This window comes from Microtus pennsylvanicus, chromosome 1, assembly GCF_037038515.1.
Source record: "Microtus pennsylvanicus isolate mMicPen1 chromosome 1, mMicPen1.hap1, whole genome shotgun sequence".
In the NCBI taxonomy this organism is placed as follows: domain Eukaryota; kingdom Metazoa; phylum Chordata; class Mammalia; order Rodentia; family Cricetidae; genus Microtus; species Microtus pennsylvanicus.
In genome coordinates this window covers 118,630,464-118,656,383 of record NC_134579.1, presented here as the reverse complement: position 1 = coordinate 118,656,383, position 25,920 = coordinate 118,630,464, and the positions used below count along the sequence as shown (strand labels likewise).

Genomic DNA, 25,920 nt, shown 5'->3' with positions numbered 1-25,920 from the left:
AGATATTGCTACTATTTAGGGCTGGCTGCACTTCCCTTGTGCACACACATGTGCCCGTGAGCATTCTTAGCTACACGCAAAGATGGCCATAATATTCAGCTCTTAAGGAGGAAGTGGCATTCGGACTGAGAACTAGGTAGCTGATCTCAAGGAGTTAGGTTATGTCTTGCTGTGTCTGACTCTTGTCTCTGTCCACCCGTCACAGCCAGTCTCACCAAAGTCTGGAACATATCTGTAGAGGATACCACAGCCCTGTCTGTGTCCTACCAGTCAAGTAGATGATTGGTAGAGGGTGAGGAGCCTTACCACAAGTTCTTCTAGAAGGGCCAGCCTTCCTGCTACTCAAAGCACACCTCCCACAGTCCTTGTAGTGTGACCATATTTCCATGTCCTCACAAAGAAGGAGGCCTCACTGCACATCCACAGAAGTAGCCCTACTCTAGAAATAAATAAAAACAGATCCCACAGGGCCTTTTCACAGGGGAGGGGCTGGTGGGGCTGCACACACCGTCCTGGCTGGGTCTTTCTCAACATTATCAGCAGCACAGAGCAGAATTGCTCAATCGATGGCCAGTCCCCAAGCGCAAAATGTCACTGTCCTCGGGCAGGATCCAAACCTAGAGGAGATGTTTTCAAACTCCTCGACACTCCCTTGGAAGACTCTATACCTCTCAGTTATGGTAATCTTCAAGACAGAGGGCTGGAAGTAGCTTGGCTGCTAACCCTAGTCTCTGCTTCTACAACTAGTCATAGAAAGTCACAAGAACACCTGGCCATATTATGTGATGCCCTACAAAGCCCAAAGTTAGGCGTGCAATAACGGGTATGAAGAGTCCACAAATGTGCCCGCCCCCAGGATGCCCATTCTGAGAGGCACGGTGATGGAAGGGCCGGTTAAAGTCCTGGAGCCAGATTGCTGGGGTTAGCACCCCATCTCTGCCACCTATCAGCAGAATCCCTCCCTGTCTCGGTTTCTTCATTCGTGGGATGAGGATGGCAATTGTGCTACCCTCTGCCGTAGTGAAGAGGATGAATAAGAATAAACACAGGCCAAGACCTTGGCACAGCGGGCAACACAAGCCCCGTGAGTGTCCGCTGCTGTTGCTGGTAACAGTAGCACGGATAACGGTGCTGTTCATCATACGCCAGCATAGAAGTGGGTGTGTGTGTGACAGCGGGGAGAAGCGAGGAGGAAAGAAGTGAAAACACAGCCTTTCCTAGGAGCCCCAGGGGTTTGTGCTATGACATTTCATCCTTTTTTTTTTTTTAAATCAAAATGAGAAATGTAGGTTCTATGTCAGAATCATTGAAAATTTCAAATTAGGGTGGTTTCATGGACCTCTGGAAGATGCTGGAGGAAAAATTGGTGGACGGGGTGTTTTTTAGCTGTCAGGGCAAGCTAGCTGATTGATTGAAAAGCTTGGTCAATAGACCGAACAGACAGCAGCCAGGGAGCTGGGCACAGGCAAGAAACTGGGATGAAGACAACAGGAACCAGCAGCAGAAGAGGAGGGTGTGGCCACAGGGCCAGAGGGAGAAAGGGATGTGATTCCTTCGGAAACTGGAGGCCACGTCCTGTCTGGAAGTCAAATGCTCCAAGCTATAGTTCTTTGAGGATGCTAGGCTTCCTCACAACTCGCTGTGGGTCCTTAGGCTAGTCACTAACTATACCTTTCTGAGCCTCTTGTTGTACCTGCCTTGAGACCTGTGGGGATTGGAATGATCTGGTGGGTTTTATATATCCGATGAAGTGCTTAGTAGGGTCTTGTTCAATACAGGGATCTTTCACTCTGATGTGACAGTTGGGGGTGATGACTTGAAGAATCCACTGTTTTACCCCCAAAAAGCAGTGAGAAAGAGGCAAACAGATGTGGGTAACTGAGAACCTTAGAAGAATCAGATCCTCAAAAGTCTCAGCACTGGAAAGGTTCTTCAGAGCCCGTGGTGAGGTGTTTCAGGTTCCTCAAACTACTCCAGGCCAACCGGAAGTCACTGTCTCAAAACCTGATGGAGGAGAAGGGAGAGCCATAGGGCTCTTTACCACATGGAAGTTCTTTCTCTTATTGGACTTAACAAGCTTCTTTAGATCGTAATTGCAATTATAATTACGATAAGACACTGTATTCAGTCTAATAAGTGTGTGTTTGCTATAACCATCTAAATACATAACACGTTATCATTTCCGTCTCTCCAAAACAAAGAAACTGAGAGTTGAATGCTCCAGCGGGCTAGTCCTGCATCACACAGCATATGCTGCTGTGGGCTTTGTGGCTTCAGAGCATCGTGGAAGAGAGTCTGAGAGGAGCATGAGAGGAGTCAGGTGGGCAGCTGACCTGAGCCTAGAAGGACGAGTGACCAGGAGAGAAGGCGTTCCAGGCAAAGGAATGGGCTGGAGCAAAGACAGGAAAACTCCAAGAGCCGCCCTCCCCCGCCCCAGAGCTATTCACCATGATAATTGCAGTCACAGTGACAGCTAACAGGACGGAGGGCCTTCTCTGCACCAGGGAAGGTCTGACACAGCCTGCCTGTGTCTTCTCCGAGAGCCAGATACTGTAATTATCGCCATGTTGCCTACACGTGAAAGGGCTCATCTAAGACCACAGCTCGGAAACAGCAGTGCCAGCTTTAAGCTCCAGTCAGCTTGATCCAAAGCCCCAGTGGCTCCTGACTGTTAAATGCCTACCTGTTATCAGTTGAGAAACCATGGAGCTGTAAGAGATGATTGTTCATGCCTATGTGATAGGGAGCTCTCCTAAGACATCCCAGCACACACCACACACACACACACACACACACACACACACACACACACACACACGAAACCCCTTTGGGGCCAAGAAGAGCCCATCAAAATCAGTAAGAGGCAATCATGAGTCTGGCTACCTAATAAAGAGAAACGTCCCTAATAAACCCACAGTTCTCAGGTAATGGGTTTGACTTTTAAAAGGCTGATAAACGTCTCCACAGAGGAGCAGCCCTCTGCCAACAGCTGCCTCTTCAGAGTCCCTGTGGAGGAGCCATTTCCATGAGGGAGAGGATGGACGCCTGAACTGGAGCTGAGAATGGTGACTGTAGTGTAAAGCTAGGTATTGCCATTCTCCAGGGTTCCCTGTCTCCCGCAGGAAGAAGAGCGCTGCATAGACAAAGGGTGGGGTCTCTGGGTGAGCCCCACAGGGGAGAGGACAAAGTGTAATTTGATGCTGGTGATTGGGGCCAGAGCTTTTGAAAGCTTTCTTCTGATTTTTGGGGTTGGCATGGAGCCATTGTTATCATGGTCAGAATGGGCATCAGTACTGTAACCCTTACAACCATCACTACCACCATCACGATCCTCACCATCATCACCCACCACGATCACCACCACCATCACTATCCTCACCATAATCTCCACCACCATCACCATAATCTCCACCACCATCACCATAATCTCCACCACTATCACCATCATCACGACCATTATTCTCACCATCACCATCACTATCCTCACCATAATCTCCACCACCATCATCACCATGACTACCACCATCACACAAACATTTGTTAACAAACATTACTCACTTACTGAGTATCCAAGAAATGTGCTAAACATTTCTCTATCACCTTAGAAGGTAGGCTCGTAATAATATTCATACAACTCTCATCCCCAGAGAAGAAAACTCAAGCTTGGTGGTGTTTTATAGCTGTCTATGGGTCACACACACAAGAAGTAGAAAAGCCAAAATGACAACCTAGACAGTAACAGGCTTCATCGTTGCTTTGTATCCAGTAGCTTTACAGAGAAGAACCTGGGTTAAACTAACCTATGTTAGTTGGTAGAGCGTGCATGGCTAACCTATGGTGGGGGTGATCTCAGGACAAAAGTACAATGGAGGCAGGACAAAGTGGGAGAAGAAAGCTCAGGAAAGATGTGAATCCATCGGGAGCCAACTTCAGCATCAGCTCAGGGGAACCTCAAGTGTGACTTGCACCAGTGTTCAAGTGTGCTAAGTGTGTCCAGTGAGCCTCTTACGCAGCACTGGTCCTGCCTTGAAGCCAGGGAGCAGTTTCAGTACAGTGGCATCAGTAAGTCATAGGCTGTAGGTTGCCATAGTTTCATGGGGTACCAACAGTCAGCATGTTGGTTCTCTTCCACGGCAGTAAGAACCAGGAGTCCGACCAACCAACAGCATCTACTCCAGCTACAGAGCTGAAGGTGTCTGCCCCTGAGCCTTTGAGTGCCCTGCTCTCAACATTTGTTCCTCCAGACCACAGCTTATCCATGCTTGGCCTTAGTGTCCTCCAGGGCTGGCCCAGCTCTGACAAATGCTGACACTGGGATCTAGTAAACAGTTAACCTAGAGCGATGGACCCACAGTGCCTCCACTGACTCCACAGTGTGAGACGAGGTATCTGACAGCTTCCCCCATGGAAACCCTTTATCTCAGTTCTCCGCTGTGTTATTTCAAAACCAACGAGCCCAATCCTCAGGAGCTCATCACCCGCTCACTGCCTGCCGTCAAGATTTGTGGCTTGTCTGCTCCATCCTCTGTGGATTTCTGCAGCTGCTTACCCTCTGCTTGTTAAGAATGTTGTCCTGAATTGCATGCAGCCTTGGGCAGCAGTTGTGTGTGTGTGCGAACGGGGAGGAAAGTGTGTGATGTATATGTGCATGGGTGCATTTGTGTGTGTATCTTAAGATTCTTCTGCCTACAGAAGCTCCCGGAAGAGTCCAGTGTGTATGTATTCCTGAACGGAGAGAGAGGGGGATAGTACCACCCGTGGATGACTAAGAAAAGCCCAGGAGACAGTGGGGAATGGGGACATGCTGTCCACAGGCACTGAAGCAGTCACTCATCTTGGTGGGTGTAGTTGGAGGCTGCTCATTCATTTCCCAGCTGCCCATTCCCGAAATAATCACACAGAAACTATATTATTGCAACACTGCTTGGCCTATTAGCTCATGCTTCTTATTGGCTAGCTCTTATATATTAAATTAACCCATTTCTATTAATCTGTGTATTGCCATGTGGTTGTGGCTTACCAGAAAGGTTCCATCCGGTGTCTGGCATCTGTCTCCTACAGCAGCTACATGACTTCTGCCTGACTCTGCTTACTTTCTCCTCTATCTGCTTGGAATTCCTGCCTTGCCCTATTCTGTGCTGCAATAGGCCCAAAGCAGCTTCTTTATTAACCAATGGTATTCACAAGCATACAGAGGGGAATCCCACACCAGGTGGGCACCAAAGCCAAGCCCCAGGGTAGACGCTTCACAACAGACCCTTATGGGCACCCCAACTTTCTTCCCTCTCTTCCTCTGCCCAGAGTCCCTCACCTCAGGCTCTCTGGGGGAAAAGTCATGAGTGAGTTCCCAGAGGCAAGCTTGAAAGTGCCACCAAGTACCAGGTGCTGTCTAAGCTCTAGGGACATGTCTCTTTCTTCCCCACAGCAGCTCTGCCTGGTGGCTACTCTTTCAGCAGGAAGGAAGGGACCAGGCTGAGGTCACCCAGCTGGTGAGTGATCAGGTAGATTATCTGACAGCTCCTGTCTAGATGCTCTTTGCATCCCCCTGAACCAGACTCAGCCTCCTGCACCCAGCTGGCTTTGCTTTTTACAGACACATCTCCTCCCCGTGTTCTTTCTTTCTCAGGTGTTTTTTACTCATCTGGAATTGTTTATTGTATGCCTGGTCCCATCTCTCCTGCTAGACTTCAAACTTAAGGAAAGGACTCACATAAAAGGATACTTAGCTGAAAAGTGAGGGAATGAGGAACTAATGAATGGATGAATTAATGAATGAATGATTTAATGGATAAATACATGGATCTAAATGGGAGAAGTGAACCTTTCTATACTTTACGAGCGAGTCTTAGAAGCCAGAACATCAGGCTGTAGCATTTCTGCTGAGCCATCTTAATATCCCCAAACTCCTTTGGACAAGGACCTCAGAGACATTGTCTTCTCCCAGGGAAGCTTGGGATTCACTCTCCTACCGTGTCAAGCCTTGGCTAGAATGTCACATATACCATTACCCCATTTGAAATTGCAGTGTCCTCCCAGGAGCACGTCACCTCTGTCCTGGGAGCACTCTGCCTCCTGTGTTGTGTTCCATTTCCTCTCTCAGTAGCTCTTATGCCCATCTGATGGTCTACAAATGTACCACACCCTTGTGTCTCTTCTCTGCACTCCTCTCCCTGATGCCCACTGCAGTAGAATGAAAACTACAATGGCAGGGGAAGTTTGGTCATTGTATCCAGCTGTCTCCCCAGTGCTAGTAACATAGATAGCATACAGTAGGCACTCAATAACCACACAGTGAATGGAGAATAGTCGAATGCTTGCTGGTAGTCCCTCTCAGGAGATTTCCCTCTCCTAGTTCTGGCACCAGGTCTCTTCCCACCATGCTGGACTTAGGGTTTCCTCTGAGGCTCCGAGTTGTGGCTCTCTCCATCCCTCCCACCAGCAGGGGCCATGATGATGCCTTAAAGGAACTCGTATTGCAGGATCCCTCTGGGGGCACAACACATTACATAATCAAAACCTGCGTTCCTCAGAGGACTCCACAGCCTGTGTCTGAAATCCTGGCAGATGCAATGGTTCCAGACTGGAGTGAGAGGTGACATTCTTGCCCATGGCCACAGCAGCAGGATGGGTCTTGAAGCCAGGTGGGTGGGACTCCTGAGCCACCTGCTTTCCCCGTATCACCTAATCACTCTCGTGGCACACTCAAGCGGGAAACTGTTCCTTTCAGGTAGTCCCAGCCATCAGCCCCAATCTCCTGCTCAGCAGTTTGATCCCTCACTACAGATCAGTAGTCAATAGGCCAACCTGTGGAAAGATGCATGGCTGAGTGGACTGGAGGAGAATTGGGGTTGGGGGCAGCTTATCAGTGTGTTCTATGATGAGAGTTCGAGACCCTAGGCCAGGAAGGAGCCTGACCAGAAACTATGAGCAAGTTTTCCACATTTAAATTTTTGGTTTTATTAATTTACACGAGACCCAGGTGATCATTGATATACAAGAGTGTTGCACACACACAAAGACATAGACACACACACACACACACACACACACACACACACACACACACACAGACACACATATGCTCTCTCTCTCTCTCTTATCCACCCATTGTCTCAGGAAAGCAGAGGGGTGAAAGACTATCTAGATCAGCATAGGATCAAGCCCAAATCCTTTGTAGAACCTGCAACCTGAGTACCCCAAGTGTGTTTCAGGGAACGGCAGCACCGATGGGCTAGCATGTAGCCACCCAAGCTTTCCCCAGACCCACTGAGTCAGCACACACCCCGACATGAAATCCCAGTGGCTCATGTGCACATTTAAGGTGGAGAAACAGCCATCCACGTGGCTCTGAAAGATGCAGTCTTCTTCTTCGTTCTCAGATCTCACCTTCCGTCTGTCTAGTCTAACACACCGTGTCCTCTGTGTTCATGACAAGTTTCCCTGCTCCGTCCAACATTCCCCTTCGTTCCCCTGACCAGTTTCCGTTCATCCTTCAGGAAACTCCTTGGTCTCCCGCCCACAGTCTCCAGATTGTGGGTTTGTGGCTTCACAGCCCCTTAGAGATTAGTCTTTTGCATTTTAGCCTCTAGTTTTGGGGATCTCCCTCCTCTTCCACAATGAAAACTCTGTGGGGGCAGAAACCGTGTTGGTGTGGACTTGTGTGTTCTTGTAATCTGCTGTGGAGTCATTGTTCAGTGAATAGCTGTCGGGCCATGAATGAAAAGCAGGGGGAAACGCCATCTTGAAAAACTTTTCTTCTTTTTCATTCAGTTTTTTTACTAAAATGAGCATGACTGTTCCTGCATTCCAACGACACTCCCACGGCAACACCACAGAATCCTCAGTTGTCTCCCAAGCTTTGTTGCTTTTTTCCAGCCCTGATAAGAAAGCTCAGAAGGGTCAAGGCTCTTGTAGATTACCTCCAAGCGGGCTTAATTAACTAGATTAACCTTGAAAAAGACTTGGAGTTCCAAGACTCCAGGCCAGAGTCTCAGGAGCCCAGGCACAAATTAGCCACATCCATCTTATTGCTGGACCAGGTCAGTTCCGTGATGAATTCTGGGATTTCTAGGAGGCTCGGGAGCCTGGAGGCCTGGACTTCTGTTGAGTATAGAAAACAGATTTCAGGCCCGTGGCAAGTACAGGGATAGGGATGGGCCATTCATAACCTTGAGGCCAAACAAGCATGTGGGGCCTGAGCCCTGCCAGAGAAGCAAGTCCTTTTCCTCGTCCCCAGCCGTGGGATCGAGGGAGGTTCACCTGCTGCACACTGCACAGGCGTTTCCGCATCCACCAAGACACCGAGTTAGAAATACTGTATACACAGACTCAGCTATGGGTGGGGTGGGGAAAGTAGGAGCTAGGGATGTTTCAAAGTCATTGGCTAAGGACCACTTCTCCTTGTGAGAAGTAAGATGCAGGCCAAGCCCTGAGATGCCCATATCCTGCAGACACTAGAGGAATTACCCAGCATGCTGTACGCTCCTGCTCAGTGAAATATTTCTCTCTCTCGACCCCCAAGTTGATTTTTGTTATAAGTACCCCATTCTACTGAAATTCTAGTGGACATTTCCTTCTCCAGGCCTCAGTTTCTCCACACACGGTGGAACTGGCCGTACCTGCCATTCAGTTTCTTTAGCACTACAGTGAACGGAAGGGTGTCCGGCATTCGGTAGATACTTAAATAGATGCAAACTGCTGCTATGACCAAGGAACACAGAACGTGGACAAAAGGCCACATCGTGACCTGAGTGACAATGTGGGCTCAGGGAACCCCCTTGTGTCTTGAGACCCCAGACTTGTCTGTCTGTCTCTAAAGCCATGTTAGCTCTGCCTAGGGCTAGGGTCATGCGGATTGGCCTCCAGCCGTGGGGAAATGAGTAGTTTCTTAGGAGCAGCCAGAAACTCTGTCCACTCATAGAAGCTTTGATGGAGATGCAAGCAAGCAGCTAGGGACCGAAGCATCTTAGAGAGTTTTGTAGAAAGTTCACTCCTGACTCTTATCAGAGGCTAGGAATCATCTGTTCGTTGCCATGACTACGGGCAGCAGCTCATCAGTGCCAGGTCTCTAAGCAGCGGAAATGCAGGAAGGAGGAAGGCCTCAAGGAACCCGACACCCATGGCTTCCCCTCTCCCCGTGTGAAATGGGGTGTGCAGGCCCTCGACTCCCTGTCTCAGCTGTCCCCTCAAGAAATTGTCTCCTTATATTTTTTTTCACTCAACATTGAATAGCTCTGTAGGTAAAGATGAGGCAGCTGTGGACATGTTTCAGCAGAAACGCGCCCTGAAAAGATGCAGGACTGGAAACAGGGAAGACGTATGGGTGGGGCTGAGGCTTATGTCCGGTTCCACTGAAGGTCTGTGGTGCTTCATAGCCTTGTCTTCCTGTCACCGCGGCAACTTGATTGGTAAGAGGGTGCAGAGCCCGAGCTACCATATAGCATCAGTTGCCAGAATCCATCTGTTCATCCATGCATCCCTTTATCGGCAAAAGGAGGCACCAGCAGAGGCAGACATTCTTTGATTACTTGATGGTAAAGAACTCATATCCTGGCTCAGAAGATTATCAGTTAAAGGAAATGAAAGAATTATCAGTGAAGAAAAACAAACTTGGCAAGCCCCTGTGGTTCCCACCAGGAACAGAGTAAAAGAGGGGACAGAGTCTGATGCAGAAGGCAGGGACAGCTCCTTGCAAAGGTCACCCTTGAGAGAGAACAGGAGAAGACCTGCAAGCTGCCGCAGCAACCATGTGCCAGGTGCAGAGACAGCAAGTGCAAAGGCCCTGAGGCAGGAAAGCGTTGACCCATTTGAGGAACAGTAAACAGACCATACGGCTAGAACAATGGGAATACAGGGAGAGACACAGGAGGTGCACCCGAGGCCAGATCACACGGGGTCTCTGGAGTTTGTCCTTGATCTGACAAATAGCTATCTGAACTGTTTCTTTAGCGTATAGTTTCTGGGCTCTACCCATTGAGACTCCCAGTCACTGCGTCTACCATGGGTCCTAGGATCTCATTCAGAAACCTTGTATGGTGAGGTTCATTCAGAACCTTCGATACTGTGCCAAGATTGGGTAATACGGGGCTTTACGCTTGCGCTCTCTCTTCCAGTTCTAAGAAAGCTGAGCAGAGCTGACTCGGTTACTCGAGTGCTTGCTGTACAAGCATCAGGACCTGAGTTTGATCCCCAGCACCCATGTAAGGAGCTGGGTGTGTTGACACACACACTTGAAACCCCAGTTGTGGAAGGTTGGAGACAGGAAGATGGCCAGAACTCCCCGGACATAAAACCTAGACCTCAGCAAGTCCCAAATCCCAGTGAGAGTTCCCATCTCAGCATGGGACCTGAGGTTGACCTCTGGCTTCCCCATGCATTCATGTGTATGCATGTGTGTGTGTACAAGTAGACAGGTGGAGAGAGGGAGGCAGGGAGAAGCTGAGTCTCTCTCTCTCTCTCTCTCTCTCTCTCTCTCTCTCTCTCTCTCTCTCTCTCACACACACACACACACACACACACACACACACGCACGCACGTTAGGATGTCTGGAGTAAGGTCTTGAGTGTTCTACAATGGAGAACCCTGTTCTTCCCTTCAGCACTTCCTGTAGAATTTATGAGGGTTCTGTTTGCTTTACTGCAGATTTCCCAGTGGGGTGTCCCAGTCCAGAAAGCTGAAACTTGTGCTATTGGAGAAAAGAGCGAGCTAGCACATCCTCCACTGCACAACTGCAGAAATCTCACTGAGGAGACCTCATCTCTGATCTCGTCTCTTGCCATTCCTGCATGTACTGAGGTCTTTGAATTCGAGGTACTCTGCTGGCATGTACCTCCCTCTTTCTGCAGATACCTGTGCAGACAGAATGCACTATTGTGCAAACAAACAGAAAAATCACTCCCGGTCCTTGTAGCTAAAAACAACCCCAGCAAGCAGCTGCGTTCCATGGTTCCTGTGAGCTGAGAGTGCTGCTGTGTGGCTCTGGCTCAGCACATCCCATGAGGTTGTTCTGGTCTAGGAGGCTCATATCCATGTGCTTGCTCGCATCCATGGGGCTGAGTGTTCTTACAACACGACCGTTGATGGCCCTTATCTCAGAGTGATCAATCAAGGAGAGCAAGGCAAACATTGCCTGGTGACATAGTTTACAGGTCAGACATTGCTGGACTGTGGTGGCACACACCTTTAATCCCTGCATGCAGAAGGCAGAGACAGGCAGATCTCTGGGAGTTCGAGGCCAGCCTGATCTATGGGGGACTGTCAGGACTACATGGAGAAACCCTGTCTAAAAACAAAGGGGAGGGGGTCAAACATGATCACTTCTCCATTGGACTCATGGCAAGTGAGCCATTAAGTCCATGCCATATTCTAGGAAAGAGAATATGTCTGGCAATAGTATTAATCAATCTGGGAATCCATTTTAGGCCACATTATTCTAAAGGTCCCTGTCCCTGTTGCTCATCAGAGGGGTCTTCTCTGACCCTGTGGAGTAACAGCCACTTTCCTAACTCTCTGCTGCTCTATACTCGTCATAACTGGTAACATTCAATAAGTCACATTTTTCATACTTAAGTGATAATGATCTCTTCTGACATCTGGATCTAAACTTCACGGTCACAGTAGCGCCCCCTGATTGGGTCACTGCATCCCCACCCTGAGAACCAGCTCTGAGGTTTGGAGATAATGAATGCGGGTTGGCCAGGACCAGGCGGGAGGCAGCCTTGATTAGAATCTCCATTCCTCCTTGGCTGGCAGCGACTCCCAGCTCTGCTTCTGAAGATGCGCCGAAAAGCGGCTGGCAGAGATGAATGTGTTGTTCTGCCCTTGCTTCCCTATTGACTGGGCTTGGCTCACTCCCTGGAAACCCTAAGGATCAGGGAACTTATCAGATGTGCTCATTGTGAGTCATAAAGCCAGTAACAGCGTGGTGCAGAAGTGTTCAAGCCTTTGGTCGATGTTTGATTCGAAGTCTGAAGGTAGAATGAGCTAAGACAGACCCTCAAGCTTCTGGCTCCATCCACTTGGTTTGGATCCAGGACTTTAACAGGATCCTCAAAGATTGAGTGATGAGTGTATTTCTTGTCTCTTTCTGCGACTCAAATAGGCGAGGTACATCAGTGACTCCCACATATTGTTTGGCTGGATGAGGGAACCTTAAGCCCTCATGGGAATTGCTGTTTCAAGCAGGTGACCTTACCCCTGCAAGAGACACCAGATTGACTGATTTGCAAGAAAGTAAAATTAAGACAAAAAGGTTGTTTTCCCTAGAACTTTTGGTTGGCATAACTCATCTTTGTCCGCATGTCAAGTCGGTGGTCTAAGACTGGTGGCAGTTTCTGTTTTATTGCTGAGGGATTGGGAACTTGGGATTTGAGTGACTGGCTGCAGCGATTACAGACACCGAATGGAGAAGGGAAGGCAATATCCAAATTCAAGCATTCAGCCTCCCGCCCAGCACATATCCAATAAGAACAGTATCAAAGACCACAGTGAGTTCCTGGAACCTAAGAGCATATCCAACACTGTGCACACCATGTTTCTTCCTTTACATGGGAGCCTGTGAAAAGGTTTTATTTATAAATTAGGTATAGTGTGAGATTAAGAATAATGGCAGAGAAATAATATACTATAAAAGCGATCTTACTCTTAAAATATCGCATTGTGCTCTTACCATCTCCTAAAACAAGAACGCCTAGGCCTTCCCTTTGGCATGCTCAAATGTCCAGCATCACTCTTTTGTACCTTAGGGCCATCACTAAGGAAAGGGGTGACTTGGACGCAGTGCCCTCGTGCTCTGTCTGTTAGTCTGCTAGAGGTGACTAGTAAGTGTTTCACAGTTGGGTAGCATACACAGCATAGATACACTGGGAAAAAGGATGGTTCGCGTCCCAGACAGGAGAGTCAGCAAGGCAGCTCCAGGTTTTACTATACTACTCAGAGAAGAACGAGTTTATGTGTACGATCTGTTTATGGAATTTTTCATTTGATACTTTTGGAGCTTGGCTGACTATGGGTTTATGAAAAAAACAAACTGCAGATAAAAGGGAACCTAGAATGCAGAGAAATAGAGTCTAAAGAGAAAAAAGGGGCAGAGGGGTTAAACTTTTCCTTCCATCTATCCTCGTGAGAGAGGCCATGAGGGCTGGTTTCTAAGACCCTTCCCTGTTCTAGTCAGGACAGGATTCTACAGTAATAAACTCTGAGGTCTGAACAACTTAATCCAGCCCTCTTCTCTCTTATAAAATCATTGAAGTTCAGATGTCTCTCCTCCTCCAAATAGCTTCAGCTTTCAGAGTATGCAGGCTTCAGCATCACTGAGGAAGAAAGGGAGAAAGATGGAGAAGAAAGACGTGCGGCTCTTGACTGCCTTGAACTGGAAATGGCTCTCCACTCCACTCAGAGAAAAAGACCAGTGATAGTCTCATCATCTCCACCTAAGCAGGAGTCTATAGTGAAATGACTCCAAATATCCTAACAATTTTACCTCCTTCTTTCTTTCCCTGCAGGACGGAGCCCCAAAGCAGTCTCTTGGTCCCAGCCCAGGATGGACCTTCAGAAAAGTTGGGCCAACGTCTGGCCACTGAGACCTTTGGTGCCAACAGCTGGGAAAGAGATAAGACCTGCAGGGAGCTGGGTCCTGCCCGAGCACACAGGTGAGATAAAGTACCACTTTTAGAGCCCTCAGCTAGTGCAAGCTGAGTGTGTGAAAACCCAGGGTCAGCCCTTCTTGTTTTCAAGTTCCTCTCTGAGAGCTTGTCATGTGCCATCAAATGCTTTCTGTAGCAGGCCAGTGTTTTAGGTTTAGGGACCCAATGGTTGTTGTCACAATGCTTTAGACCCGGGCACTAAATCTAATAAAGCATAGGCGTTCTAAAGGCAATGTATTTCTAAGAGCAGGGGACAAGCTAGACTCGACTTGTGTGAGTTTGACCTCTATCGGTGTGACAGATGCTTAGGAAGACAAGATGGGGAATGTTATTTTTGGCTCCTGGCTTCAGAGATTTTTCTCCATGGTCATTTGGTTCTGCTGTTTCTATGACTGTGTGTGGTGAGGCAGAATGGAGAGAGAGAAAGGGAGGGAAAGGGAGGGGAGAGGGAGGAAGGGAGGGAGGGAGGGAGAAGAAGACAGGGATGCAACTTTGCTCCTTCTCTAGTTGGGCCTCTTCCTTTTTCTATCTTTGATCCTTCCAAGCTCACCAAATATTGCATTCAGGGCGTGTCTTCCCACCTTGTTTGGTGTTCCATATGTCAATCATCTCTGGAACACCCTCACAGACACGCCCAGCACTGTCCTTTACCTGCCTCCTGGGCATCACTCAATCCTGCCAAGCTGATTGTATTATTGTAGCTTAACCACCACCTGGCCATGAAAAGACCCTCACATTTACTGAAAGAGTTACTTCTTGGCATAGTGATTATATGAGCCCCAGACTCTCAAATAATTTCAACCCATATTTGTGTCCTATGTTTTAGAACTTTGCACTCTATCCTTAACTCAGCTATTCAGCCACTGCCACTTTGTCCCTGATAGATGACAGGTACTATGCTAGACATTGATAAGTAGCATTCTACAGAAACTCATAGAGGTAACGTGATGACCAATATATGATAACCAGTAAGTTAAAACAGTGAAGTCTTAAACTCTAGCTGGGGCCAAGAGATAAAGATGCTTGCTGACAAGGACCTGGGAGTACAAGCCCAGGTCCTACACGGTAGATGGGACAAATCTGATGACTGGGAATAGATTGTAGAAGGTCCTACATGGTAGAAGGAAAGAACCAGCTTCTGCAAGTTGTGTTCTGATCTCAGCATGTGCACCATTATACCTGTGCATGTATTCTCACACTCAGACATGCTAATAAGAAAAAACTGTCTAAATGAATACACTCTAGGCTTTTTTAACTTAACTAAACTAAGCCTACATTGATAATGGAGGGACCAAGGCACTCTGTACCTCTTGGTTTTTAATTTTCTATCTTATATAAATAGAGTCCAGCCCATTATTATCTCATCTGAACATACTCATAACACTATCATGTGTGTGTGCATGCATGTGTGAGTATGTGTATGTTCAAGTGTGTATGCATGGGTGTATATGCAGGCATGTGTGTATGCATGTGTGTGTGACTGTGAGTATGTATATGAGAATGTGTGTGCATGTCTGTATGTGCATGCACGTATGTGTGAGGGTGAGAAGGTGGGTGCTCGTTTGGGCAGTGCAGGGGTGTGCGGAAATCAAATGTCAGCCTCAGGTGTTATTCCTCAGGCACAGCTCACCTTGTTTCCATGCCAGGATTTCCCAGAAGGACCCAGGGCTTACTGATTAGGTGAGGCTGGCTGGCTAGCAACCCCGCATAGCCATCTGTCTCTATTGTCTTTTACTTTGATCAGAAGCACACACTAGAAAGCTTGTTTTCATTTGTTTGTTTAATGCAGGCGGCATGCTTTAAGCTCTCCATGCCTCAGTTAAGCAACTGTGAACAGGAATATGGAGCTCTATAGAGGGGAGCATTGATACAGCTCAGGCATTCTGGGGGTTTCTTTGCTCTACTCACCAGGGCGCCTGATAGAAACAGAGGATGGAAGGGTAGGCTTATTTTGGCTCCTGGTTTCAAGAGTATTTCTCATGATTGTGGTCAGCAAGGTTTAAAGTTTGGGGTGACTACAAATGGCCAGGACAGAGGGCAGAGAGAACTAGTTCATAACCAGATGTGACTTTCAAAGGTCCGTCTCCAATGAGGTAACCTACTTCCATAATCCAGGCTCTGACTCCTGAACCTCACACGGCCTCCCCAAAATGGCAGCACCTAGGAAGCAGGGTTCAAACCTGAGCTGTGGGGAGCATTTCAGAGTCAAACTTCAGCGAGCCAGGGGAGAGAATTCTGGGAATGAAAATCTAAAGAAAAGAAACGATGACATGGTGTTATCAACTGAGCCATATAGTGAGCCTGGGCCTGTTGTCCTCTTCTGTCTGTTACTGATTCTCTGAGGCCCCTGTGATGATGGTAATTCATAACTATCATATTAGTGATAAGAAGTCGTGCTGATTATGCTCAAGGACAGGGCCATGCTCAGAAGAGTCTGTCCTCAGAAGACATTGTTGTCCAAACGCCTGAGAGGGGACTTACACACACCCAGCACGGCACTATCTACACCTGAGCTGTGTGTCACATCTACACGCTTACAGTGCATCCGACAGCTCCGAGGGCAATGGCGATGAAACGGTACAGGTCCGACCAAGCGCAAGAGCCACCCATCAAATTGAGCTATGAAGCAGACGCCGAGGTGGAAAGCTTCTGCCTGAAGCAAGCGTTTCTCTTACACTCCGATGACAGAAATGGTGTGGCCACGTAGCCCAACACTTCGTTAGCACGGCCAAGCGTGAAGATCTGCACGCAGTTGTTTACAGTGTGTCTTACCTGACAGAAACACAGTAGATTATCCCCTCCAGCATCACCACACATGCGTGAGCAACACCCCATGTTGCGGTCAATAGGAGGTTTTCAGCTCCATTATTGAACTAATGGGACAGCCATGGCATCAGGCGGGATGATGTTGCACGACGTGGGACTGTAACATGGCGGGTTAGCTGTGAATGTACCCAGTGCCAGGCCAAGGAGCGTCCCAGGTACCTGGTTTAATTCTCACCTCTTAGCTGATAACACAAGTAAGAAAAATCTCTGTGATAGGAAGAGATATGGAGCCATGACCACCTCGTCCTCACCCAGCGCACATCTTACAACCATACACGTAACTGAGTGCTTATCTTCATCCTTGTGTGCTCAGCCTCGGAACACTGATTCTCCACCTCTTACGCAGTGTGGACTGAACCCCTGCACACCCAGCCACTTGAGCTTACAGTCTACCCCGAAGCAGCTGCAGTATTGACCACTGGAAGTGACCATCATACGTGGAACTCCAGTGTATACAAGCACCCTGGACATAGCACTAACCACTGTGTGCCTCACTACTGTCTGGGATGCACTTCACGGAACCAGGGCAGGGGGGAGGGATGGGGAAATGTGGATGAACATGTAGGACTTCAGATCTATTGAATTTAAAGGATTTTCGACTTATGTCAGAGTTCTTTGCAGTTTTTTTGTTTAACTCTTGGGGGCCTGCCACCCAGCTCCCAAATAAATACACAGAGATGGATTCTTGTTTATGAATGTCCTGCCTTAGCTTGGCTTCTTTCTCTCTAGCTTTTCTGACTTAAATTACCCTGTTTTTCTTTAACTACATTTTGCTTCTGGTTTTTTTTTTACCTTTCTTTATTCTAGATATCTTTCTTCTTTGCTACTCCATGGCTGGCTGTGTGGCCGTGTGGTCACGTGGCTGTGTGGCTGTGTGGCTGCGTGGCTGTGTGCCTGGCCACTGGTGGCCTCCTCTCCTTCTCCCTTTCTCTCTCCTCCCTCCTCTCCCTAGATTTTCCCTCCTATTTATTCTCTCTGCCTGCCTATCTCTTTCTCCTGCCTAGCTATTGTCGACTTAGCTCTTTATTAGACCAGTCAGATGTTTTAAGCAGGCAAAGTAACACAGCTTCACAGAGTTAAACAAATGCAACATAACAGAATGCACCTCATCTCTGCATCATTAAACAAATGCTCCATGGTATAAACAAATGTAACCCATCTTAAGCTAATAGTCCACAATAGTCCTACCAATGGACTCTTTCTCCATTTTTGTCACACTTTTCCACCCCACCCCGAGTTTCCCAGCAGATGTGCCCCTGCGAAACAAGATGGCTCAGCACGCAGCCAAGCTTCTTCATCCGTCACTTGGTCATTTGACGAATGCTCACTGGTTTCTTGCTGGGAGTCAAGGACTCTTTGGAGAAAGAAAGTTGGAAGTGGCCCACTGTGCCTTTAAGAGCAGCTGGATCATTTTCCCTAGGGTCTATTGTGCTTTATAGCATGTAGGTGTGCTTCAGCAGCCAAGGTCTGATTCTTAAACATTCTTCTGATGTTTATTTTTAGCTTGTAACTAAAAGTGACTCTCTTAAAAACACACAGGTGTGTGTGTGTGTTTGTGTGTGTGTGTATCCATTTGTTGGCGGCTCAGAAGACGTAACATACATTTCAATCCCTCATCACCGCTCCTGATAACCCTGACGATCCAGACTCTTCAAACGGAATGAAATAAGATCAAGTTTTATGATATTCTAATAAGTTTGGCCATCTCCATCTGCTTGGCTATACAAATGACTCTAGAAGGCAGCTGGGGTTCACTTGTGAAACAAAATGACAAGAATCATATTGGTGATCTAGAGAGGGCCTTTCTGAACTGAGTGATTTCCCTTGTAACTACAAAGACTTGAGTTCACTTCCAGGGTCCAGGTTTATGAACAAATCAAGGGATGGTGGCTCACACTGTGATCCCAGTGCTTGGAAGTGGAGTCAGGAGGTTCCTGATTGTCACTGGTCAGCTGGTCTCATCTACTTGGTCAGCTCCAGGCCAGTGAGAGATCATCCCCTGCCCCCCCCAAAAGGTGGATGGTACATAGTGAATGAACCCCGAAGTTGTCCTCTGGCTTCCAAACACACTGCCTTCTAAATTTTATGTCAAAATATATAAACCTCTTGATACATGTGTGTGTGTGTGTATACCAGTGCTGATTTTCTTACTGCTAAATTAATAAAAACAATACTAGTTGTTCCAGCAAAGGCCTACTGAGCTTGCATGTTTCCATTCTTAAATAGATTTCAATCCATCCCTGTCTCCCTTTGCTAGAGGATAGAGGATAGTGTTCTCTCTCTCTTTTTTCCATCCCTGGAGCCTGCCCCAATTATAAAAGAAGATAACTTGACTTCCTTTAGCTGCAACCTGAGTGTTTGAATTTAATTGAACGGGAAATAATTATTCCTGAAGAGCGGAGGTTTTGGAGGTTCTGCGAAACGATGCAAGATATGGATCTTGTTACATTAGACCCACGCAAATACACTTTTAATAACCAGCTTCTACTCAACACACCTTCTGTCTCCTGTAAAATCTGCAGCAGGAAGTATAGACAGGTCGGACCGGGTGGGAGTGGGCTGGACTGCCAACTCATTATTTTTAAAGTGATTTATTTACCGAGTGAGCCGTTTTCAAATTCAATAATAAATCTATTAAGGGGCAGTTAACCTCTATAAACCGTGTTTTAAATAATCAATTGGCATTTGGGTAACTACAGTGTCTGTCTCATTAGGTGGGCATTAAGTCCTTATTTGAGACGTTTAATCTGAGGTGTGACCGAATCAGCCATGAGGTGCCAATTAGATATTCACCATGGCTCCTTGATTCACAAGGAGCTGGTCCTCTCCCTTGCTCTGGTTGTCACAGCCCTGAGCAAGGAACCAAGGGATCCTCTCATGTATGACTTTCATTTTCCCCACAGTGCCTCTCAAGAAAGAGACCTGACACCACCACCTTCCTCCAGGGGGAAAAAGAAAAAGAAGAAATCGACCAGGAAGAAGAGAAGGAGGTGAGGGTCCTAAACAGAGATGAAACTTCAAAGACTCAGAGACAGGGGAATGGACAGATGGAGGTATAAAGGTTTTTAGAGTCTGGCAGTGACTCCAGCTAGGGTTCAAATTCTTTCTTTGCCTATTAAGTACCCATGTGACTCTGGGCTTCACCCTTCTATGCTTTTGGTTCCCCTCTTCTGCAAATGATAATGATAAAATAATACAAACCTCTTGGGATCTTGTGAGCATAGGAAGAGAAATGATTCTGAGTATGGGGGATTCATGCCTGTAATAACAGCACTTGGGAGTCTGAGGCAGGAGGATTGCTGCGAGTTTGAGGCCAACCTGGGTTACATAGAGCATCCTAGGTCAGCCTGAGATACAAAGTGAGATCCTGTATCACAAAAAAAAGAGGAAGAGGAAAATATGGAGGCAGCCGTCCCAGTGTTTAGCAGTTGTGTATGGCCAATTAATAGAGCTGTTATTACTGCGTGGTTGTTGAACACGAGAGACTGAAACTTACAGTGTGCAGAGACTTGTGCCAAACCCCTGGCTACCCACCTTCTTCTCACTCCTGGCCACGCTCTTCCAGGCAAGCATTATGCCCATTTCAGAGATGAGAAGATAAAGGCTCATAGGCTGGGATGTCAGAAGCTGCCTTGGACTTGATTCGCAGGATTCCTCTCTAGACCCAGAGTTAACATTTTATATTAACATCAGATCGTGACTCCTTTGAGCTTCTTGAATTTCTTTCTACACACAATTCTTTCAAGATGTTTTTATATTTAAAAATATTTCCAGATTCCCTCATAAAACCTTGTGTCTCAGGGAGACAAGACTCCATAAGAGCCAGGAATCATACCAAACCTCCCAGGCAGTGTTTACAGAAGCCTGCAGGGGGCGGCAGAGAGCAGTGACTGGACCACTGGGGCCTGGGGTCCGGGTTCCCGGGGCTTTCTCCGCCACAACTACTTAGCCTAACTCTTAAGGAAGGACCCACATGTGACTCCGGGTAGTGCGGGAGAGATTCCCTCCTTTCCGCCATAGAAAGGTAGGGGGTGGACTCGGGATGAATTGAGTTCCCGATTTTAGAGGATTTTAGAACTTAGAGGAGGGGTTCCCTAATTACTCCTCCAGCAAGGGTCCCCTGAGCGTGAGTCTGGGGACAGCTGCTGTTCCTAAAGTGTTGCGTTGTTCCTCATTCAATTCTCTTTGCTGATATATTTTGTTGAGCCTGCCAAGTTTTGGTTTTTTTTTTTTTTTAAGAAAATAAAATTAGTGTATGCTCATTAAAAATTGGGATAGTTCATATGAAAATATGGGTTTCTCGAACCTTCTATGGAAAGCAGCCTTCTATGGAAGGCTGAAGCTGCATTTTCACACTGAACCCCAACTCCCGTCTGAGAGGCTGCTGCATGCTCTTGGGGTCTCCTCAGGGGCCGCTGCTGGCTCTCGGCGGGGGAGGGGGGCTCCTCAGTCCTCTCCGCTCCCTGCTGCCTCTCAGTCAGTTCCTCTACCGAATTAGAGAGGCTCCTGCAGCCCTGAGGGCGCAGCCTCTGTTCCCAGCCCAAGCCTGCTGTCTCACTGAGGAAATAAACCAGGAGATGAGCTGTGATTTTCCCAGAGACCTGGGAGCTGGTGGTGGAGTCAAGTCGGGAAATCAGGTCGCTCTAACATCAGGCTGAGTCATCACCTGTCCCTGTTTCCCAGGTGCCCCTTTGGTGGCTGTGACTTCAGGGAGAGAGGCTTACCAAGGAGACAGCAGAGACCAGGGAACATGGGAGGGGCAAAGCTTGCAGGGGAAGCCACAGATGAGACCAAGAAAGCATTTTAGATTTAATTAAGAGTATAGTTATGCTGTTATAATGAACAAACCTGGGAAGAGAGAGAACTCATCTCAGATTCCAGACCACCCATGCCTTGGCTGTGTGTCTTTGAGCAGGTCACTACACCAGACTGAATCTCACTTTTACATACACACCCCCCTCCGAAAACATAAGGAAAGCAACAGTATCAACCTAAGAAAGATATAGGGACTGTCCCTGAATACAGTCCCCCAAAGAGCTGAGACCCTGCATAAAGACGGAATGTGTTTCCCTCCTCACAGGTCCCCATCCTACAGCCCATCACCAGTCAAGAAAAAGAAGAAGAAAAGCTCCAAGAAGCATAAGCGAAACAGGTACTGCCCTCCTGTCCTTCCTCCTCCACAAACAGGGATGCCCCAGGTGCAGCAGGGCACAGGTACTGCCCTCCTGTCGTCCTCCTCCACAAACAGGGATGCCCCAGGTGCAGCAGGGCACAGGTACTGCCCTCCTGTCCTTCCTCCTCCACAAACAGGGATGCCCCAGGTGCAGCAGGGCACAGGTACTGCCCTCCTGTCCTTCCTCCTCTACAAACAGGGATGCCCCAGGTGCAGCAGGGCACAGGTACTGCCCTCCTGTCCTTCCTCCTCCACAAACAGGGATGCCCCAGGTGCAGCAGGGCACAGGTACTGCCCTCCTGTCCTTCCTCCTCCACAAACAGGGATGCCCCAGGTGCAGCAGGGCACAGGTACTGCCCTCCTGTCCTTCCTCCTCCACAAACAGGGATGCCCCAGGTGCAGCAGGGCACAGGTACTGCCCTCCTGTAGTCCTCCTCCACAAACAGGGATGCCCCAGGTGCAGCAGGGCACAGGTACTGCCCTCCTGTCCTTCCTCCTCCACAAACAGGGATGCCCCAGGTGCGGCAGGGGTCAGGGCCCAAGAAGACACTCACTTGGAGGCAGAAAAGAGATCCGTTGACTCGGACTGGAAAGGGGAGCTGATCAGAAGAAAGCAGATGGGTTTGGGAGACCTGCCAGGCCTAGAAGAGGGGCTGGGAACAAGGAATGGGAAGCAGAGAGATCCCAGGCAGTTCCTCCTGCTTCCTGGTCCTTGTGGGGAGGGGCTGCGTCCTGCCCGATCTCTGCCACATCACAGGCCAAGACAGAAGCAGACAATGGTATCTTCATCATGATCCCAAAGTACTAGGAGAAAGCCTCCATATGGCTTCAGCTGTGTCCTAGAAGGCAGAATCACATTGAAGAACATGACGTCCAGGGATCCCCATCCAAGGCAGGGAACAGGGAAAGTCATGGAAAGGCCTCTCATGGTTTGGACTCTCAGTCCAGGTGTTTATTATGCACACACGTTCATGTGCATTTGCACACACATACATATATACACAAAGCTGTGTACACACATACATATATACACACACCCAGGGACACACAAACATACACACATACACACATGAATACACATACATGAACATATACACACATGCATGCATGCACACATACATATATACACACATCCATGGACACACAAACATACATATATACACACATGGATACACATCCATGCACATATACACCCATGCATGCATGCACACATACATACATACACACATCCATGCACACATACCTACAGAGTCCAATGCTCATGTATTGGACAGGGGGCAAAAGACTGGTAACCAGTGTGGCCAATGGGCCAAGCCTACATGTTTTGAGAAATTTTGCAATACAAAATTTTCATGGTGCCATTGTTCTGTAAAGAAATTTCCATCTTCATTGAACTACTTCCCATGGGCCACCGTCAGCCAGCTCAGAGGAGCTTTGTACTTTTGGGACAGTCAGCCCGCTCAACACCATCTAAGCCTTGCAGTTGGCTGTGGATCTTAGGGAAAGAACGCCTTATGATCTATTCTTGTTTATCCATATCTCCAATGCCCCTTATATGGTCTGTGTGCAGTCACCAAAGGTCAGAGGTCATTTGAGCTTTCCTCATCTTCAAAGTGGCACCAAATAAGAGTTTTCACAATCCAGGGGTTTGGCCACATCTCACTCTGTATTGCTAGAATGTTCTCAGACTCAGTTTGGTCCAGCTAGCTACATCCACAACCAGTCTAGAGTCTCCGGTTAAGCTGACGTGGTAGGTGATTAGCGAGCTGTGGTTAATTTGGATGCGTCAGTCCTTCCTACCGTGGAGCCTGATGCTAAGGCAAGTGCAAGCCCATGGGTGTAGACAAACACTCGTCCTCTGCCTCTGCTGAGCTGGAGGTACCAGTGTGGAGGACTTTTTCACACCTCGATATAGAAACCCAGGCAGCTTCTCACTCAAGGCCTGTAATTCCAGCTACCTATGAGTCTGAGGCAAGAAGATCACAAGTTCAAAGCCAGCCTAGGCAATTTAGTGAGATCCTGGAGTGAGGGAGGCAGGGGAAAATGAGGGCGAATACTCTGGCCGTTCCTCGAGTCTCCTCCTGGGCTCCCCCTTCCCCAGCCCAGCTTCTCCAGGTCTGTGTTCACCACGTGTTTGGTTAAGGACAGCTGAGGGTCTTGGAGGTGGCAGCTAGGGACAGGAGAAGCATTGGGCATTTCCTTCTCTTAATATCGGGTTTGAGACCTTTGGAAAACTCTATTTTCACATCTATTCACACTTAAGATCCTAAGCCCCAAAAATAAAATGATGAGCAAAACCCCGCTACAGCTTTCTCTGTCCCCTGGGTGATTACAGCGTGGGGAGTCCTGGGCTCTGCTGAGGAGGAGCTCGGTCGCTCACCCAGGAGAGAGAAGAGCCTACTGAACCCAGACACTACTGTAAACTGCTGTGGGGAGAAGAGTAGAAGGGCAGCGTGGAGGAGAGGGAGAAGACAGAGGCGACCAGATAATAAGCTTATTGAACCTCGCTGCCCTCCGTAGTGTGGCATGGGGATGGACAGAATGAGGCTGTTTATGCCCCAAGCTTAGCACAGCAGAGGATCTGCCTGTGGTGGAGCAGAAGGAGGAGAGAGACGGACAGGAGGAGAGGGGGAGGGAGGAGCAGAAGGAGGACGGGGGAGAGCAGCAGGAGGAGAAATCTATAACTAAGGCAAGGACTTGGGGATTACAGCTCACTTTCCCATGCCTCCCGGCCACCTTCATCTGGGAAAAGCTGGCTGACAATTTTCCATTCGCATTGGTGGCTTTGACCTGAAACTCAGCACACAAGGCAGACTGCATTTCCCATCGGACTCCCTGTTCTTCAGAATCTGATGGGGAGAAGGTTTGGTTAGGAGTCCTGAGTGGTACCAGGCAAGAGTCCATCACACTAAGACATTGCCCAGGAAAAAAATTCTCAGACTCACCCGTATTTATTCTCTCTTCTTTCCCTTCCCTCCTTCCTCGCTCCTTTCCTTTCCTCTCCCTACCCACCTTCCCCACTCCTTCCTTCTGTCTTCCCTCCCTCTCTCCTTCCATCGAATCAGGTCTTTTTCCAAGAAGAGGAGACACAGGTAAGACCCTCTGTTTCTGGCTACTTCTTTAGCCTTCTGGTTCAGCAGACTTATTCTGGATAGCTGCCCGGGCTGCCCGGGTGGGCATCCATCACTGTGTTTCCTCTGCCTCCCTGAGCCGCAGTTCCCTCAACAGTGAAAGCCTGTGTTGATGTCCCGGAGCAGTCAGAGCCGGCTTTGGGGGCTATGCATTGCTCCTGGACCGAGCTCTGCCCAGAAACTGGAAGTCAAGTCTCTTAGGAGACACGGGTCCTATTACTCCACTGTAACTTTCTTACATCTGGGCAAGGAGTAGAGAACAAGGCGGGAGCAACATGAAGCTACCACCTACAGGGACTCATACACAGTGGGCCTACACTTAACTCTTTCCCCCACCCACTCCAGCCTTCAGCAGTGGGTGTATTTATGGTTCCCACTTGAGAGACTAAGCCAAGAGAGACCAGGACCACAGCTAAAATTGAAGCCCAATCTGTCAGCTAGGGGATGTATGCAGATGACAGTGGCTTCTTCAGTAACAATAGCCACATCCAGAGCAGTTCACTGACGAGTAGACTGCTGTCGCCAGTGTCACCGACTGCCAGCAAGTAGCATCCAGTCTGTCACACAGCTGGCTGTGGCTTCCTCCTTGCATAATTGAGGCAAGTGATCTCAGAGAGAGCAGGCCACTTGTCTGGTGTCACCCACCTGAGCAGCAGAGGTGGCACTCAGACTCGGCGTGGTGGCATTGGATGAAATTATTACCCCAGCCCCTTCGAGGACCTCAGCAGACAGCCATGGGTTCGGGGGAACCTGTGAGGCTAGCTGGCTTGAGACACAGGCTCACTTTTTCAGTCTTCTGGTTGTCTACAAGGGGACCCTGGCTCATCACTGCACTTCTATCCACATCCCAGGGTTTGGGGACTTGGATAATCATGGGCAGAATGACCAAGAGACCATGGTCTGCGCCGGACCCCAGCTCGGCTGTGCGATCGTGCCTTGGTGTCTTAGCCCATCAGAGGCTTCATTTCCACATCTCTAAAATGGGCTCTGACAAGTGTGGCTCCACCCGTAGGTGATGGAACAACACAGTGTCCGGTGTACACTAACGGTTCACACGAGCAGGAGTGTTTAGCACGGTTCCCGGTGTGCACTAACGGTTCACACGGAGCGGGAGTGTTTAGCACGGTTCCCGGTGTGCACCGAGTCC

General features: G+C 48.5%; 1 protein-coding gene across 1 annotated transcript in view; it reads left to right on the top strand.

Annotated features, from left to right (window-relative positions):
* Srrm4 (serine/arginine repetitive matrix 4) overlaps positions 1 to 25,920 on the top strand; it is a 152,799-nt gene that overhangs the window by 92,842 nt on the left and 34,037 nt on the right. The window contains exons 2-5 of the mRNA XM_075981849.1: positions 13,503 to 13,649; positions 19,373 to 19,459; positions 21,550 to 21,621; positions 24,708 to 24,734. Of these exons, the coding sequence (XP_075837964.1) occupies positions 13,503 to 13,649; positions 19,373 to 19,459; positions 21,550 to 21,621; positions 24,708 to 24,734 (333 nt within the window). The remainder of the gene's footprint in view (positions 1 to 13,502; positions 13,650 to 19,372; positions 19,460 to 21,549; positions 21,622 to 24,707; positions 24,735 to 25,920) is intronic.